This window comes from Vombatus ursinus, unplaced genomic scaffold (genome assembly GCF_900497805.2).
Source record: "Vombatus ursinus unplaced genomic scaffold, bare-nosed wombat genome assembly UNPS02014781.1, whole genome shotgun sequence".
Lineage (NCBI taxonomy): Eukaryota > Metazoa > Chordata > Mammalia > Diprotodontia > Vombatidae > Vombatus > Vombatus ursinus.
Genome location: NW_020954559.1, coordinates 7,986,637 through 8,003,420, shown reverse-complemented (window position 1 = coordinate 8,003,420; position 16,784 = coordinate 7,986,637). Strand labels below are relative to the sequence as shown.

The following is a 16,784-nucleotide window of genomic DNA, read 5'->3' as shown; positions in this document are numbered from 1 at the left end:
TTATTAAAAACTCTCTACTAATGAAACCTATGTAACCTCATCTCTTGCTTTCTCATCCGCCTAAAATGTTAAAGCTCTCTTTCTTTCCTCACCTTTTCTAAGGTATCATTTCTCTTTGTTTGTTTTGTTTGTTTGTTTGTTTTTCATGAGCTTAGTAAAATGTAAAAACCTGGAGGGTTGGGACTAAGTTGTTTTTTGCATCCTTAGCATCTAGCATAACACTGGGCACTTAATAAGGGTTTGTTGTTGTTGTTGAGCTAAATTGAGGAGTCTGTAAACATTAACTCCATCCCAGAAGTAACGTATTTTCTTCATTTATTATAATGACAGTTAACTACAGCAGTGTGTAAAGTCTAAGTAATTAACAGGGTACAAGGTAGGGTGGAATATCTTTATTACACTTAGTTGTGGTTCATTCTTACTTAAAGTGAAACTGAAAATGCTACTTGAGGAAAAAGAATACTCTACTTATTAAAAAAAAAATTCCTCCCACCATCCTCCCAAAAAAAGTCTTTAGAAAAGCCCTACTCTTAATGGAGATGACGATGTCTTTGATGAGGTCTAGAGGTTTAGGGGTGCTGGGACCCCCAGATCTTGACACATGGGCCCTGTCTGAATGAATTCAAACCAAATCTTCTTTCAGTCAGAGAAAAAAAAGTTTATTAGAGATAAACCATACTTTTAAGGAATCTGAACATTAGTGACCCTGGTAAGGATGAGCAGGCATGAAAAAGTCTCAGCGTTTAAATGGGGGCCAGGGTGGATTTTACATACACTCAAGTAATTTTGGGTGACTAGAGGAGTGGTGATTGGGGGAGGGGTTTAGGGAGAATGGGAGTATCTGAATAGGGTCACCTAGAAATAGACAATGAAAGACTAGGCTTTTATCAGGGTAACAAAGAACTGGAAGGAAGAGGTTGATAAGATCAAAGGTGGGATCAAAGACTAGGTCTCTTCCTTAGGATTTCAAGGACTGGCTTCTTAGAGAGATAGGGAAAAATCAGAATAAGAATAAGAGATAAGGAAAGGCCAGTTAATGAAGTATAAGGGTTTTCTGGGGCCCATAGACAAATGGGAGCCAAATACTATTTGGAGAAAGAGGCAAAAGTCTCAGCTTGGGCCCATACTCCATCATCTTCACTAAGACTTTTCGGGGGGGGGGGAGGGGGCAGAGTTTTGTCATTTTCTACAAAGTAGGATAAGATTCAAGTATAGCCTTAATGACAGACTGGGCCATGTTAGGAATAAATGAAATAGTGTGGGAAATTTCTCATATGATACAATCAGGTTAGGGATCATGAGGAATCTCTTTCCTCTTAACCCAGCTTCAGTCTAAGTAACTTAACAGGTGATAAAGGAGGGTTTAGATTTGTTTTATTTATCCCCAGAAGGCAAAAATAGGAGCAATGGTGAAAGTTGTTTATGCTCTATTTGTGGCTCAATATAAGCAATTCTTCTTAAAATTTTGGGTAGCCAAAAAGAGTATTGGACTGTCTGCAGAGTTCAGGAATTCTTCATTGTTTAAGATCTTCAGAGAGACTGGATTTCCCCTTGAGAGGGATGGTTTAGTCTGGGCAAACCTTTTCATGTACGGGCTGGACTAATTGATGTGTAATGCCCTCTACAATTCTGAAATTCTTTGAAATATCCAGGTGTTAGCAAAGATTTTGTGCTTATATGTTTATTTTTATTGTTGCTGTTCACACCAATCCATTTCTGTAGGGAACTTCTGGGAATAAAATTTCTTCTGTCAATGCCCTTTAACAACTATTCTGTAATGTTCAATACCAGAAAATTCCCTAGAGGCACTGTGAGGTTAAATAAATTGCAAAGAGGACAGCCAATATATGACAGAGTTAAGACTTAAATCCATGTCCTCCTCGTTTTGAAGCTAGGTAGGTCTGACGGGGTATGGGCCCAAGCCTTGATCTTTGGCCTTCACCCCAAAAAGAATTTGGGTCCCATTTGTCTATGGGCCCCAGAAAACCCTTAAACTTTCTTTGAATTATCAAAGAAATGGAAAGCAGTTGTTTGAGGCTATAATCCTACTAGACTTTCCTAATCTCTTACTCTGATGGACTGGCCCTCCCTTATCCTAAACCTTATCTCCCTTTGATACCCTAATGAAGTCTATTCTTACCCAGACTCCATTCAACCTCTTCCTTTCCTATCTTCCAGTTCTTTGTTATCCTGATGAAGCCTGGTCCTCCACTGTCTGTTCCAGGATGACCCCATTCAACCTCTCAGTCCCTGCTCGGGTCACCCAAAATTACTTGGCTGTATATAAGATCCATCCTGGCCCCCATTTAAATTCTTAGACTTCCTCATGCCCGCTCATTCTTACAGGCATCACTAATGTTCAGATTCCTTAAGAGTCTGGCCTGTATGGTTCATCTCAAATGAAACTCTGTCTTTGACTGAAAGAAGACTCGGGTCAAATTCAATTGGGCAGGACTTGTGTGTCATGATTTTGGGGTCCCAGCACCTCTAGCATCTACACCTCAACAGGTCCTTAGCACATCCATTATATACAGAATATTAACTTTTTATATTTTTATTATATTTATATTAACATAATATAATATATTAAATATAAATTTTTTGTAGAAATGAGTCCTAATCTTAAAAAGAAAAATGTGATAAAGCTGTATAATCATTTAGACATTGAAAATGTATAAATTGCCTTATTGCATTGCCTTAAATTTTTTGTGAGAATATAGAATACATGTATGTGCATAAGTATCTATATGTATGTGTACATACAGACATACACACATACATGGATGAAAATGTTTTACAGATTTAAAAAATTACCTAGTACTTTCATGACTAACTTATAAAAAGGTATATCAATTTAGGAAATGGAAAGGGGGTTAAATAATAGTAGTACATATCTTTGTTGATCAGAAGTTGATTACAGAGGAAACTATATGGTATTTCATATACATGCTTTGTTGCACTTCAAAATTCATTAAAAGAAATGAGCTTCTCTAGTAAGGGCTCTTGGACAGCTAGGTGGTGCAGTGGGTAGAGTATCAGGCCTGGAGTCAGGAAGATTCATTTTCCTGAATTCAAATCCGGCCTCAAACACTTACTAGTTGAGTAACCCTGGAAAAGTCACTTTAACCCTGTTTGCCTCAGTTTCCTTATCTGTAAAATAAGCTAGAGAAGGAAACGGCACACTATTCCAATATTTCTGCCAAGAAAACCCCAAGTGGGATCATGAAGAGTCAGACACAACTGAACAATAAGTAAGGGTCCTTAACTTTTATCTGTGCTCTGGACCTCTTTGAAAGTATATTGAAGCATATTGACCTCTTCTAATAATATTTTTGAATGCATTCAATAATATTCATAGGCTCAATTGGGAAGGAAATAATTTACATTGAAATACAGCAATTAAAATAAATATATTTTAAAAATTCAGCAACCACAGTTTAAGTTTCCTTGCTCTATATTATATAAATCTATTGCAACTTTCTGCAAATTTTCTTTTCTACCTCCCTCAGCTGCTAAGTGTCTTCTCCCTCAAAGATTATCTTATATGAACATGTTGTTCTCCCACTCCCATCAAAATATGAGCTCCCTAAAGTCCCTAAAGGACTATTCTTGATCTATTTTTGTATTCCCAGTGTTTAGTACAGTGCCTGGCCCATAGTAAAAGTCTAATAAATGCTTTTTCATTAATCAAATTTAAAAGTTGTAACTGAAAAAAAATAAAAGGTTTTTGCTGACTTCAAGAAAAATAAAAGGAGAAAATATAGAAAAAAATGAAAATCAACAGATAGCTTCATTTTTATGTATAGAGGTAGAAATGAATTAGAAAGTATAAAACCACCATTGTGAATGTCAGGTTTGGGCTGTGAATCCAGCTCTAATGGGCTCAGGAGAGCTGATTGTTTAGTTTCACTGTAAGCATTTATAGCTAGGATATCAGCAAACACTACAAATCAAGGCTTGATTTATTGTTTTGCTGATTGTCTAAATTTGATGAAGAAAATGTTAATAATGTAGATTAAACTTAAAAATTTGTCAAGTATAGATTTTTTTGAAAGCTTGGTACTAAACATTTATGAAGATATCATTGGTTATATAATACTGCACAAAACAGAAATGAAGAAGTTCTACATTATATGTTCTTCCAAAATTATTTTATCATCCTCTAGCATGGTATTTATTTTCATGTTGTAAATACTAATGGAAATATACGTATTAGAGGCTTGAGACAAATTTCTGTTTATTTGCAACTCAGAAAAGAGTTATAAGCTGCAAACAACAAATTTATTGCTCATATGATTTATTCAGTTTACATTTTCAGCCCAAGAACAACAAAAATAAGCATTTTTTTCTTATTGGGAAAAAGTACATGTATAAAGGACAATGACAAATTTATAGAACTCTTTCCTGTAAGCAAAATTAATCAATCCTATTATAAATCATGAACTACTTTATAAAATTATTTTCATTCAGGAGCCATTTGTCTTAAAAATATCTTCTATGTGCAGGTCTCCAAACATATATATTAATCTTCCTTAAAAAAAAGAGTCTTCATAAAACATTTTGCCAAACAAAAACACATTTACCACTGAGAAATAGCTTTAAATTTCATATACATGGAAACTGATAATCAGGGTAAATGAAAACTCTAAAACACAAACATAAAATTGGAAAATTAAAAAGTAGCTATGTTTATATGCTATGTGACAACATAGTTGATATGTTCAGTGAAATATGTCTTGATGTCTAATGAAATTTGCTTGGCAAAATAATTGAGAGGTGATTTATTTATAAATTTTTATTAATATCATCTCTTTCAGCCAAAGAAATATTGTCTCATGTTAATGAAGCATTGTAGTTTTGAGGTTATATTGTTATGTAGCTGTTACAAGAACACCTTTTTCTCCCCCTCTCATTGTTAATAAGGGAGAATATAATAATTCTATCTCTTTTGATTTTGTATGTTTTATCATACCATGAAAGAAAAAAATAAAAGGACACATTTAAAATAACACAGTTTTTAAACGTTATTCTCAAGGATAGAAAGATTTTTAAAAAATGAATTCCACATAATGATTCAAATTAAAACAATGATTTATAAACTGATAAAGTGAAAGAGGGAAAAGTCTTGTTGCAATAAAGCCTGCTCTATTTGTACCTTATGAATTGGAAATTTTTAAAAGCCAAGTTATAGACACACACACACACACACACACACACACACACACACACACAGAGACAGACAGAGACAGAGAGACACAGAGAAAGACAGTGAGGGGGGTGGAGAGAATGTATTATGTATATATTTTGTGGTTATTGTTGAGTCATGTTTGACTTTTCATGAACCCATTTGGAGTTTTCTTGGCAAAGATTACAGGAGTGGTTTGCCATTTCCTTCTTCAGCTCATTTTATAGTTGAGGAAACTGAGGAAAACAGGGACAACTTGCCTAGCTAGTAAGTGTCTGAGACTGCATTTGAAGTCGTTAAGATGTCTTTCTGCTTCTAAGCCCAGTGCTTTATCCACTATGCTATATAGTTGCCTGCATTATGTATACATATATGCATATACATATAGCTATATGTATACAAATATAGTGTATATTATTATATATACACACAAACACCCATCCCACAGGAGGAAAAAAAGATATTTAATCTAAATCAACCAGGACCTCTGTGCCTCCGGAAAGAAACCTCAAAAAAATGTAAAATTATTGGTTTGCAATGACTTCTATTGAGCGGGGAAAAAAATGTTTTTGATGGACTTGTGATTTTATTACAGGGTACTCTATGTTGATGTAGCTCATAGCCCCTGCACATCTACTCCTCATGTGCAATTCCTGTATATGTTTTCTTATAAACAATCTAGATGATGTTTCCAAAGCACTGAGCCTTCCTATTGATTCTTTAATATGTCAAGAGCACTTATATGCCACTTGACCTATTCATCTCTTATCTCTCATTCTTATTACATAATTGACTGATTTTGTTTCCAGTCATATAAACATTTGATGCCACTTACACATTTTTAATGTCATTTACCTCATATTAGTTGATGAGATGCTGCAGTTTACTTAAGTCCACCAGTATTTCATTGCCCTTCAGACTATTTTACATCTTCTGGGAAAGACAGGTTCCATATTTCTCCATTATAAAACATCAACAGAAAGCTATTGATGTTAACTAAATTGACTTTCATAGTGATAAGCAGTCTAAGATGTGACATTTCCCAAATGCAGTCCAAACCAGCATTTTTCTACTACTCTCTTCTGGTCCCATCTTAATATTAAGTGTGAAGCTTATTCAAGGTATACATGGAGTAGCCTATCCGACTGTTTATCATAGATTGAACGATGTGTTTTTCATCCACTTTGTTTTGCCAATGTAGATGGTTATATTAATCTCTTTTGATGACTAGTGAAGTTTTACATTTTTCTAAGGCTTAATACACTCTCCATTCAACTTAAACTAGTCTCTTAAAAAATCACCAATGGCCTCCTGATCATCAAATTCAATAACTTTTTTTTTCATTCCTTATCTTCCTTTATTGTTCTGAAGCAATGAACACTATTAACTATACTCTCTTCTTTGAAGCTTTCTTACTTTGACTTCCAATGATTTTTTTTTCTTTTTTGTTGAGTTTTACTTCATTAGTTTCTCCTCTTCTATCTACTTTTATTTTGCCTATTCCTAAATATAAGTATTGTATAAAGATTCTTTCCTTGGCCCACATCTATTTTCCTTTTCTAATGAGGAGTTTCAGTCACACATTTTTGTCTGTCTATTGAACATTTCCATTAGCACGTCAAACCCAATGTATCTAAAACTGAAATCATTGTCTTTCTCCCTTGCTTCTCAAATTAATTCCATCTGAATTTCTGCATTCTGTTAATGGTAAGGCCATCTATTCTTAAATATCCTATTTAAGGATATATTAGTCACCTATTCTTAAATATCTCTATCCTCACTGACTTTTCCCAGTCCCATACCTTCTATATCTGATTGGTCACCAGAGCCAGACACAATCTCACTCTGTCCCTCCCTTACCTTTCTCCCTACCATCACCTTGCTTTGGGCCTTAATGACTTATTACTACACTATAGTATAGACAACTCAAAGAGTCAGCATTGTATCTCCAGTGCCTATCAAAATGTCAGATGCATAGGAAGTATTTAATAAATCTAGTTGTTATTGTGAGGCTGGAATGAGAATATATGTGTGTATATGTATCTACACACACACAAGCAATTATTTTTTATAACTACAACAGCTTCCTTACTGACCTTTACTATTAGTTTCTTCCATTGATATGCAAGGTGGTACAATGGATAGAAAACTAAATTTGAAATAAAGGAACATATTTAAATTCTCTGTCCTACTACTTATTACCGGATAAACTTAGATAATCTGTTTTTGTTCTCTTATGTCTCAGTTTCCTATTCTGTAATTTGAGAGAATTAGACTATATGACCTATAAAGTCCCTTCCAAATCTTAATCCTGTTACAAGCAACAGTTAATGCTGGTAATGGCACCTAGGTGGCACAGTGGATATAGTGCTGGCCTGGAGTTAGGAAGACTCATTTTCCTGAGTTCAAATTTGGCCTCAAACACTTACTAGCTGTGCAAGTCACTTAATCCTATTTGCCTCAGTTTCCTCATCTTTAAAATATCTGGAGAAGGAAATGACAAACCGCTCAGTATTTTGACCAAGAAAACTCCAAGTGGGGTCATGAAGAACTGGACACAAGTGAACAACAAACAATAATAATGTTGGTAAGGCTGGTTCAATAGTCAGTTCTTTGAGGACAAACTCCATTTCTCTTTCCTTTGCAGAGACATAACTTTCAACTCACTCCACCTTCAAAGGAATGAGTTTCCCTTTTCCAGCAACTTGCTCCTCTCTGTTCCTGAAAGTATAACTTTCTCTAAAAACCCCATTATGCCGATAATGGCCTATGCAAGGGATTCTAAAGAGGAAGGAAAAAAAATAGCTTATGCTTTTTTTTTGTCTATTCATAGCTTGGGGTTTATTATCATCTCACTTAGCAGGAGTAATCTGACCAGGAATAGTATTCTCTATCTTCAATGCACTGTAATCTCAGATATACACACATACACATACACACACACACACACACACACACATGCATATTGTCAATGCAGATTGATTAGGTATTCTATATATACATACATACATATATACACGTGCATGTATATATGTATACACACATATATACACATATATTCTATGTGTATATACACATACATATATATATACCCTAACCAATTAGCACTGCAAAATAGAAATTTGGTTTACAAAAACTCAATAACTTAAATCTTCTTCTCAATGTTTTTCCCCTTCTCCCTCTAGGTTTAGTCTAACCACTTATATTCAAGCAATTAAAATTGACCTTAATTTAAATAGCTTTTAATATAGTGTTACATGAACACTGAGAAGAAAACTTAAAACAATCCCACTTAAAGTTTTAACAATTCTAAGCATATCTAATGCAGTTTGTAGGTACAAGAGCAAAAGGGAGAAGAAACATTGATTGGAAAACAGTAGGCACCAACCAAATATTTGTTGAAAGAATAAATTACTCAAAGAAATATTTCCAAAATTTCAGATGGTGATAACTCAATAGTTTCATATTATTAAGGGTAACTTACAGTGACTTAGATTAAGTTTTTGTTTTATTTTGAGTGAACTCATTAAATCGTTTGTACAATAAGTATTTAGGATGTTTGCATTTGACTGCCAAAGTAATTTTCTTGAAGTCTGGGCTTGGTTATGTCACCACCTCCTTCTATTCTTTAAACCTTAGTGGTTCTTTTCTTATTATGGATTAAATGCATGTATGTAACCATTGGCTCAAAGGAACATTTATATGGCACTCTCATCTCAGTGGTGGAGACTCACTACTCATTGCCTCACACCAGCATGAGGGCTAGGCTGGAGTTGCTAAGAGTAAAAGAAAAGAAAGATCCAGGGCTCTTCTAGCTTCCAGCTTCAAAATAGAAGATGCACCATTCCATCCACTCTTCAGATCACCAAAGGGAGAGAAAGACTCTGGAGAGAAGTCAATATATAGCACTTTGATCTTATCCTTCTATTCCTAGCTTGTTACACTAGATACTTCAGAGCATTTCCTGTTGGGCAAGATCTTGGATTGTCTTTGTGTCTGTCTGTATCTCTCTCTCTGTATCTCTGTCTCTGTTTCTATCTCTCTGTGTCTCTGTCTCTTTCTCTCTTTCTTTCTTGTTCAATGATGAGCCAAGTTACCTCACTCTCAGTGGAAGAGGTCCTTTCTGTATTGTCTGGTACATATTCTCCTATGTATACTTTCTTTGATTTCTGTTTTGTTATTAACTTGGATAAATTGATTTATTTGCTATTTGTTATAGGCTTTTATTGTGGTACTGGCATTTTGTGGGAAGTGGATCAAATCATAGATATAGAGCTTGGGGCAGTTATACCCCATTAATAAAGAGTAATCAAGACTTTGGCTTAAACCCCAAAATTACTTTTTCCAGACTAATACTATTTAAGGGAGCAGGAAGTTATAATTCTATCATGGTACCTCCTTTCTCTGAGGAAAGCAAAGTAGTCAGCCTCAGATCGCAGCTTCCTTCTTCCCCTTTTGGCAGAAAAAGAGAAGGGTGGGAGAAGGAGATTCTAGAGATGTTTATTTTTGCCTCTCCATGAGCCACTTCTAGAGAGACCCATGTAGGCATACATAAGGTTCATTGGCAAAAGCAAAAATAACATTTACATACTACAACCCTCTTATGTGTAAAAACCTTTGTTTAGCTTTTGAAGCCCTTCACAACCTTATCTTTTCCTACTTTTTCCAGTTTTCTTATACTTTACTTACTGTATAACTAAACTCCCCTGCTTGCTATTTGTTGCACACAACAAACCATCTTCCAACTCCATGCAATTTCACTGGCTGTCTCCCTTGCAATGAATGTTCCTCTTCACCTCCAACTCCAAGCTTTATTTGCTTCCTTCAAGACTCAATATATAACTTTAATCCTTTGCACAAGCTCTACGTATTGGTAGATCAGGGTCTTATCCTCACAATCCAAATGTGGGAAGGTAAATAAGAGGAACTTTGGAGAAAAGGTTGGATAATGGCTTCACAGAGGTGTGTTTAACCTCTACCTTCTCCTCCTAACATTTCACTATATTCAATAAATAATGTTGCTATTACATATTATGTATCAGGGTCTTATTGGAGTGTTTATGCATGTGTGTTTAGCCAATATTTTATATCATACCTAAATTAAATTCCAAAACTGACCAAAATGCCATATGAAACCAAATGGATTAGTGGTGGTTGGAGGAGATATTCCATTCATGCCCTAGAGAAGTATTGAAGTGGTTCCTGGCCTGGTTAACTAGGGAGACTGCCACCTGATGGACATCTAAGATACTGTCTTTCCTCACTTTGATACAGTAATAAAAAAAAAATAGGCTTATGAAAGGCCGTTCAGATGCTGATTTGGACTACTTATATCTCAGTGTTACTACTGCAGTTTCCCAAGTGTCAAAGAGTATATACACAGTGTCACATGTGATAGCATTAGGATAGAGTTCGAATGTGTCCATTGATCAAATATGAAATATCACACAATCTTGAAGTATTTCAGGTGATGTTCTACTTTACTGGTAAATAGACACTTTGGTATCACATTCAAAATGGCAGTCAGGATGAATCCAGTCACACTTAGACGCTTTTAGCATGTGGCACCAGATATATCAATAGATTCTTAAGTGGGTAACTGGAATGAAAATGAGCATACTTTTGACTCTACCCCCTGTGGGGCGTATTTCATATTAAAAGAATCATATATTATTCACCTTTCATAGATCTCTACTGTGCTTTTTAAAGATTTTTTTTTTTTAGAAAAAAAAGAAGTCATTTCTGCAGCAGGAATTCATTTGTTATCTAAGACATAGAAAATTCTTGAAAAAGTATTTACTTCAATGCAAAACTTAGTGAGGTGAAAAAAAGGCAGGCTGTGGCATAAATCAGTGTTAGAACGTGAAATATTTGAAAAGAAAGCATTCAGTTGAACTGGAAACAGTTCAGTTATGCTGAACCAAGTCTCACTCAACTAGAATTCTATTTTTAGTATAATCCTGCTGTTATCACTGCCCTAATCTCCAGGTCTCCCTTACACACACACACACACACACACACACACACACACACACACACACACACACACTTCCCAATAGCCACCTATTTTCCCACACCCAAATACATGCCTTATTCTTTTCTGAATAGTTAGCTCAATTCCTAGCACCTAGCACCTTATACCCAGTAAGTGCTTTTAAAATGTTCCATTGAAGTAGAATTACTTTTCAGGCCAAACATCATAAGTGGGCATTTTTCCTCCAAAATATAAAAATTATAATATTATTTATACTGTCAGACAAGATAGATGTTTTGTAGAATTATTTTCCCTCTTTATTTTAATATTTGTGTTATAATGTATTGTTTCACAGTGTTGAGTTAAGGATATATTCACAAATGAAAGTGATGTAAAGACAAAAATTTATAATAAATTAAGATCTTATTAAAAAGGTTCTTGTGGTCATAACTCCAGTATGAACCTTCCTACTTTTAAATTTTAAAATATCTGAGCATATGGGGGATTATATATTCCTCTTCCTAGAGAAGAAAAAGTGGTAAAATGGAGAGCTCTGGTGTCAGATATCCTAGGTTCAAATCCTGCCAACTTACCATGACACTTAATCTACTTGGACCTGTTTCCTTATCCGTAAAAGGAGGAAGTTGGACCAGATAGAGGCTGAAGTCCCTTACATGTCTAGACCTATGATCTCCTATAAAACTCATATCCTTTGCTCTTGTGTCTGGGGAAAAAAAAAGATAGCGCTTCTTTGTGCCCAAGCCAACCCTTTGATGTATGTTAAAGATCTCATCCTTTCTATCTCTTCTAGAAGCTTTCTCCCTTAAGCTTTCCCATTCTGTCATGTTCCATTTCTCCCTATCCACTGTTCCTTTCTTCTCCAGCTATAATCATATTTAGGTTTATGGTAGCCCTATAAAGGTTTTGCTTTAGACTTGCTAGCCCCTCAAGTAATCATCCCATACTTATTTTTCCTTTCACAGGCAAATTCATAAAAAAAAAAATCTTTCTGCACCATGGTTCCTTCAACTTTTTTGTGTATCATGGACCCCTTTGGCAATCTTTTGAAGCCTATAGACCTCTTTAAATGCATAAAATAAAATACATAAGAATACAAAGAAAACCAATTATGTTGAAATACCATTATCTCTATCTGAGAGAAATGATTATCTCTCTTATATTAATAATCAATTATTGAATTATGCAATTTTTTTCAGAAACCTATAGATTATTTTGGACATTGAATTGAAGGACATTGTTGATGGACAAGATTGCTCAAATCTTCGGGGTACATGTGTTTTGATCCTGTGTGGGAGACTCCATACGACTAGAGAACCTTGCAAAGAATTTAATCTAAGGTGAATTCCACCCCATTATGTTCTACTAAGGCTTAGGTGGGGGTGGATCCTTTGTCTAGACTGCCAAAGGCTTGAGGTGGTCTGGGAGCAAGAGTAATCAAAGTCACATCCCCCAGTCTCTCATTAGAATGGGTTCACCTCTCATTGCAATATTAATTCTTTTCATTACATGTTAACCAATCAGATTCAATTGCCACCCTCAAGAACACTCACTCTGTCGAGAGCTACAAGTGTAGAGTGGGTTTCATGAGAGGTCTTTGGAATTCAAGAGTTTCTTTTGTTGTTGTTGTTGTTGTTGTTGTTGTTGTTGTTGTTTTTTAGGCAATTGGGGTTAAGTGACTTGCCTAGGATCACACAGCTAGTAAGTGTCAAGTGTTTGGTCTGAGGCCGAATTTGAACTCAGGTCCTCCTGACTTCAGGGCCAGTGCTCTATCCACTGCGCCACCTAGTTGCCCTGAATTCAAGAGTTTCACTGATCCCTTTTATTAATTATCCACTAGCATGATAAATAAAATATTAATTAACCAGAAACAATGTTTCTAGAACTTTTTATATGTCACATTATATTTAAATTCACTGCTACCAGGTTAAGAATCCCTTTCTGCTCTAGACTCATTATTTACATTTCTTTACTCCCACTTTCTTTTCAATATTTTACAATTAAGTTTCTGACTTCACTAGTCAATGGAAACTATTTTCTCCAAATTTAATATTTAACTCTTTATCAATAAATTCAGGGACATTTTTCGTTCTAATTTTATTTGACACTGTTGACTATTATCCTTCTTATGACATGTGCTCCCTTTTGTATTCCATAAAACTACTTTCCTTTAGTTCTTCCCCTGCAAGTATGACCTTTACTTCTCAATTTCCTTAATTTAAACATCATCTTTCTCCTATACACCAATTGTAGATATTCTCCCCTAAGCTCTATGCTGAGAACTCTTCTGTTTCTATATTTTCTCTTTTGATGATCTTATGAACTATCATGGATTCAAAATTAATTTCTATGTTTTTAAAAGGCAATTCTGTATATTCAGGCATACATTTCTCACCTGAAGCATTGTCCTATATTGTTAATTGCCTATTAAAAATCTTTAAATTGATGTACCATAGGGAGCTGAAACTTGATATGTCAAAAATATAACTCACATTTACCCCTTAAAATACTCTCTTTTTAAAATTCTTCATTTCTCTTGCATGTATTTCCATCTTCTTCCTAGTTTTGTAACATCAAAGTTATCCTTGACTTTTTCTTTTCCTCCAAACTTCTATCGCTCCATATCGAATTAGTTGGTAAGTCATGTCAATTCTATCTCTAGAATATCTTTCTCAGTCTTTCTTCTTCTCCACATTCACATATCCAATACTAGAATCCTGGCCTCTATCACTTTTCATCTCATTATTTTCATTGTCTCTTAATTTACTTCCCTGCTTGTATAGTCTTCTTCTCCTTTAGTCCATTTTCCACTCAGTTTCTATATAGGTGTTCCTAAAAACAAATATAACTCAGTCATGTTACTCTTCTACTAAAATTTTTTTCAGTTATTCTAGATTGCTTCTAGGATAAAATGCAAAATCCTTAGCCTGGCATTTAAAACCCTCTGCAATATGACTTCCTTTCACCTACCTTCTCGTACTTATTTAATGTTATTCCCCTTTACCCATTCTCTATTTCTGACAAACTTCCCTACTGAATGCTTCCCTGGACCTGACCTTCCATCTACTTATTATTTCTGTGTCTTTGCAATTGCTGTCCCCCATGCCTGGAATGCACACCTTCCTTGACTCTTTCTCTTAGAATCCCCAACTTCCTTCAAGGGCCAAGTCAGGTATCAGGTGTTACAGAAAGCTTACTTAGTTTTGAACATGTTACTCCTTTCTTCCTCAGAATATTACTTTTTATTTATATGATATATTCCATTTATATACTTATCTATGTGCCTGTATGTTTACAATATCTTTACAATGGGCAGCTAGGTGGCAAAGTGGATAGAGTGCCAGGCCTGGAATCAGGAAGACTCATCTTCATGAGTTCAAATCTGGCCCCAGACACTTACTAGGTGTTTGGCCCTGGATAAGTCACTTAACCTTGCTTGCCTCAGTTTTCTCATCTGTAAAATGATGTAGAGAAGAAAATGGCAACCCCTCTAGTATCTTTGGTGAGAAAACCACAAACAGGATCTGAAAGAGTTGAATACAACTGAAAATGACTAAACAATAACAATCTTTACAATAGAATGAAAGCTTCTTTAAAGCAGGGACTGCTTCATTTTTGCACTTCATTCTTAGGACCTGGCACAGCAGCCTGTACATAATAGGTACTTGATAAATAAGACATCTAGAGTTAGAGGTAGTACCAGAGAGTACTTAGTCCGACTCTCTATTATATGGAAGCAGTGCGGTAAGTTAAAAAGAGTACTGGACATCTAGGTTTATACTTAGTAGCTGTGTGAGTTTGAGTACATAATTAACCTTTCTGGAACTCTGCAAAATGGAGACAATAGCATCTCCACACAATACTTTTTTGTTAAGAGGATTATTGTTTTTGTTGTTTGTCCTTCATTCTTGAAGAGGACTAATGACACATCAAGGCTGTGCAAGGTCACCAGCCTCACTTTCTCCTCCAGAGCTATCTGGGTCAAGTAGCAAGATAAAGATCAGAACAACTGGACATGGCCCAGGATGCAGTGGGAGACCTTGTCCTTTTTAAGCAAAGGTTTTTCCCAAGTCTCAGTTTTTCTGATGCAACACCCATTCAGTGATTAAGGCTAGGTAAGAAATGAGTCAAAAAAACAAAATGGCCTCTTTGACCTAGTTAAAAAAAAAACAAAAACAACAATCTGGGAGGGGAAGACCCTCTGGGTTTCTGGCCAAAACAGAAATAATTGCTACTTACTTTTTATTTGCTAAATGTGAAGAGAAAGTGAGATAGTAAATACAAGTCTTTTGTAAGTTGTAAAGTTCTATGTGAATGTAAAGAATTAATACATTTATTAATTTAATATAATCATAGCTAGAAATAAGAATCTATTAAAATATACTCAATAAAGTTTAATTGCTAGTAAATTTTTGCCCATAATTTGTCCATTAAAATAATAATTAAAATATATTAGATACCACAAGGAGAAAAAGAACATATAAAACATAATTTAGCTTTCAGAAACCTAGTCACATAAAACAAATAGAATTACTATTAACTTGTAAAATTACAGACTTGTAAAAATAATACAGGAGTAAATAAACATCATTGTACAATTTGTTTTATAAAGCATGTTATAAATTCATGAAATATTTTCCCCTTCAGGAGGTGTTGAGTAACATATGAAGGATAATGATTCAAAAAACCCTATATATATAAGTGTACTTTTAATGATGGATTTTTATTCTCCCTGGTTCATAAAAGTGTCTACTTACTAAGCTTCTTCCCTAATAAGCCGTATAATCAAAAAAACAAACAAAACCAAACAAAACAAATTAAAAAAAAAAACACCTTGTGGTGCTGCTGCTGAGATAATGACTAATTTTATAACCTTTGGAGCCAAGAAAAAGCATAAATTGTGAAATGAAAGAGTAATCTCAAGATGCTTCAGACTCTAAAATCAACAATTATAAACAAATAGGGAGATCACTTTACCTGGCCATATTTTGCTGCCAAATGGAGAGGTGTCCAGTACTGATTATCCACCACATTGAGATCTGCACCGTGGTCTAGGATGAGGGAAGCTACGTCCTTATAGCCACTTGCACAGGCCATATGTAACTGTGATTAAGAAAGACTCATATCAATCCTCCTTCTGACATTATGTATCCAAAAATTACATATATTTATTTTAATCAAAAGTATACATTTTCATTGAATTATTTAACATCATATTGATATCAAAGTTTAAAACAAGTGTGAAGCAAAGCAGATTTTTATGCCAATTTGCCACATCTGTAGATTATTAGCATTTAATTTTGAAAATTATGAAATTCTCTTATTTTTTTCTCATTTCCATTAGCATCTTCACTTGTTGCTACCTTGTCTTTGAAAATCATTTTGATATTGAGATTATTGCATATTCTAACATACATTGTAAATCAATAAACCTTTATTAATTAAAAATTGGATTTATCTCCCAGGATTATTGTAAAAATTGAATGAGATAATAATTGTGTATATACACACATCTCTACATACATACATATATGTATATATTTATACATATATATATTTATACATATATATGTATATATTTATATATATATATTTATACATATATAT

At 34.5% G+C, this 16,784-nt stretch overlaps 1 protein-coding gene across 1 annotated transcript in view; it reads right to left on the bottom strand.

Annotated features, from left to right (window-relative positions):
• Positions 1 to 16,784, bottom strand: part of LOC114046108 (unconventional myosin-XVI-like) — a 682,808-nt gene that overhangs the window by 464,115 nt on the left and 201,909 nt on the right. The window contains exon 7 of the mRNA XM_027866362.1: positions 16,155 to 16,280. Within this exon, the coding sequence (XP_027722163.1) occupies positions 16,155 to 16,280 (126 nt within the window). The remainder of the gene's footprint in view (positions 1 to 16,154; positions 16,281 to 16,784) is intronic.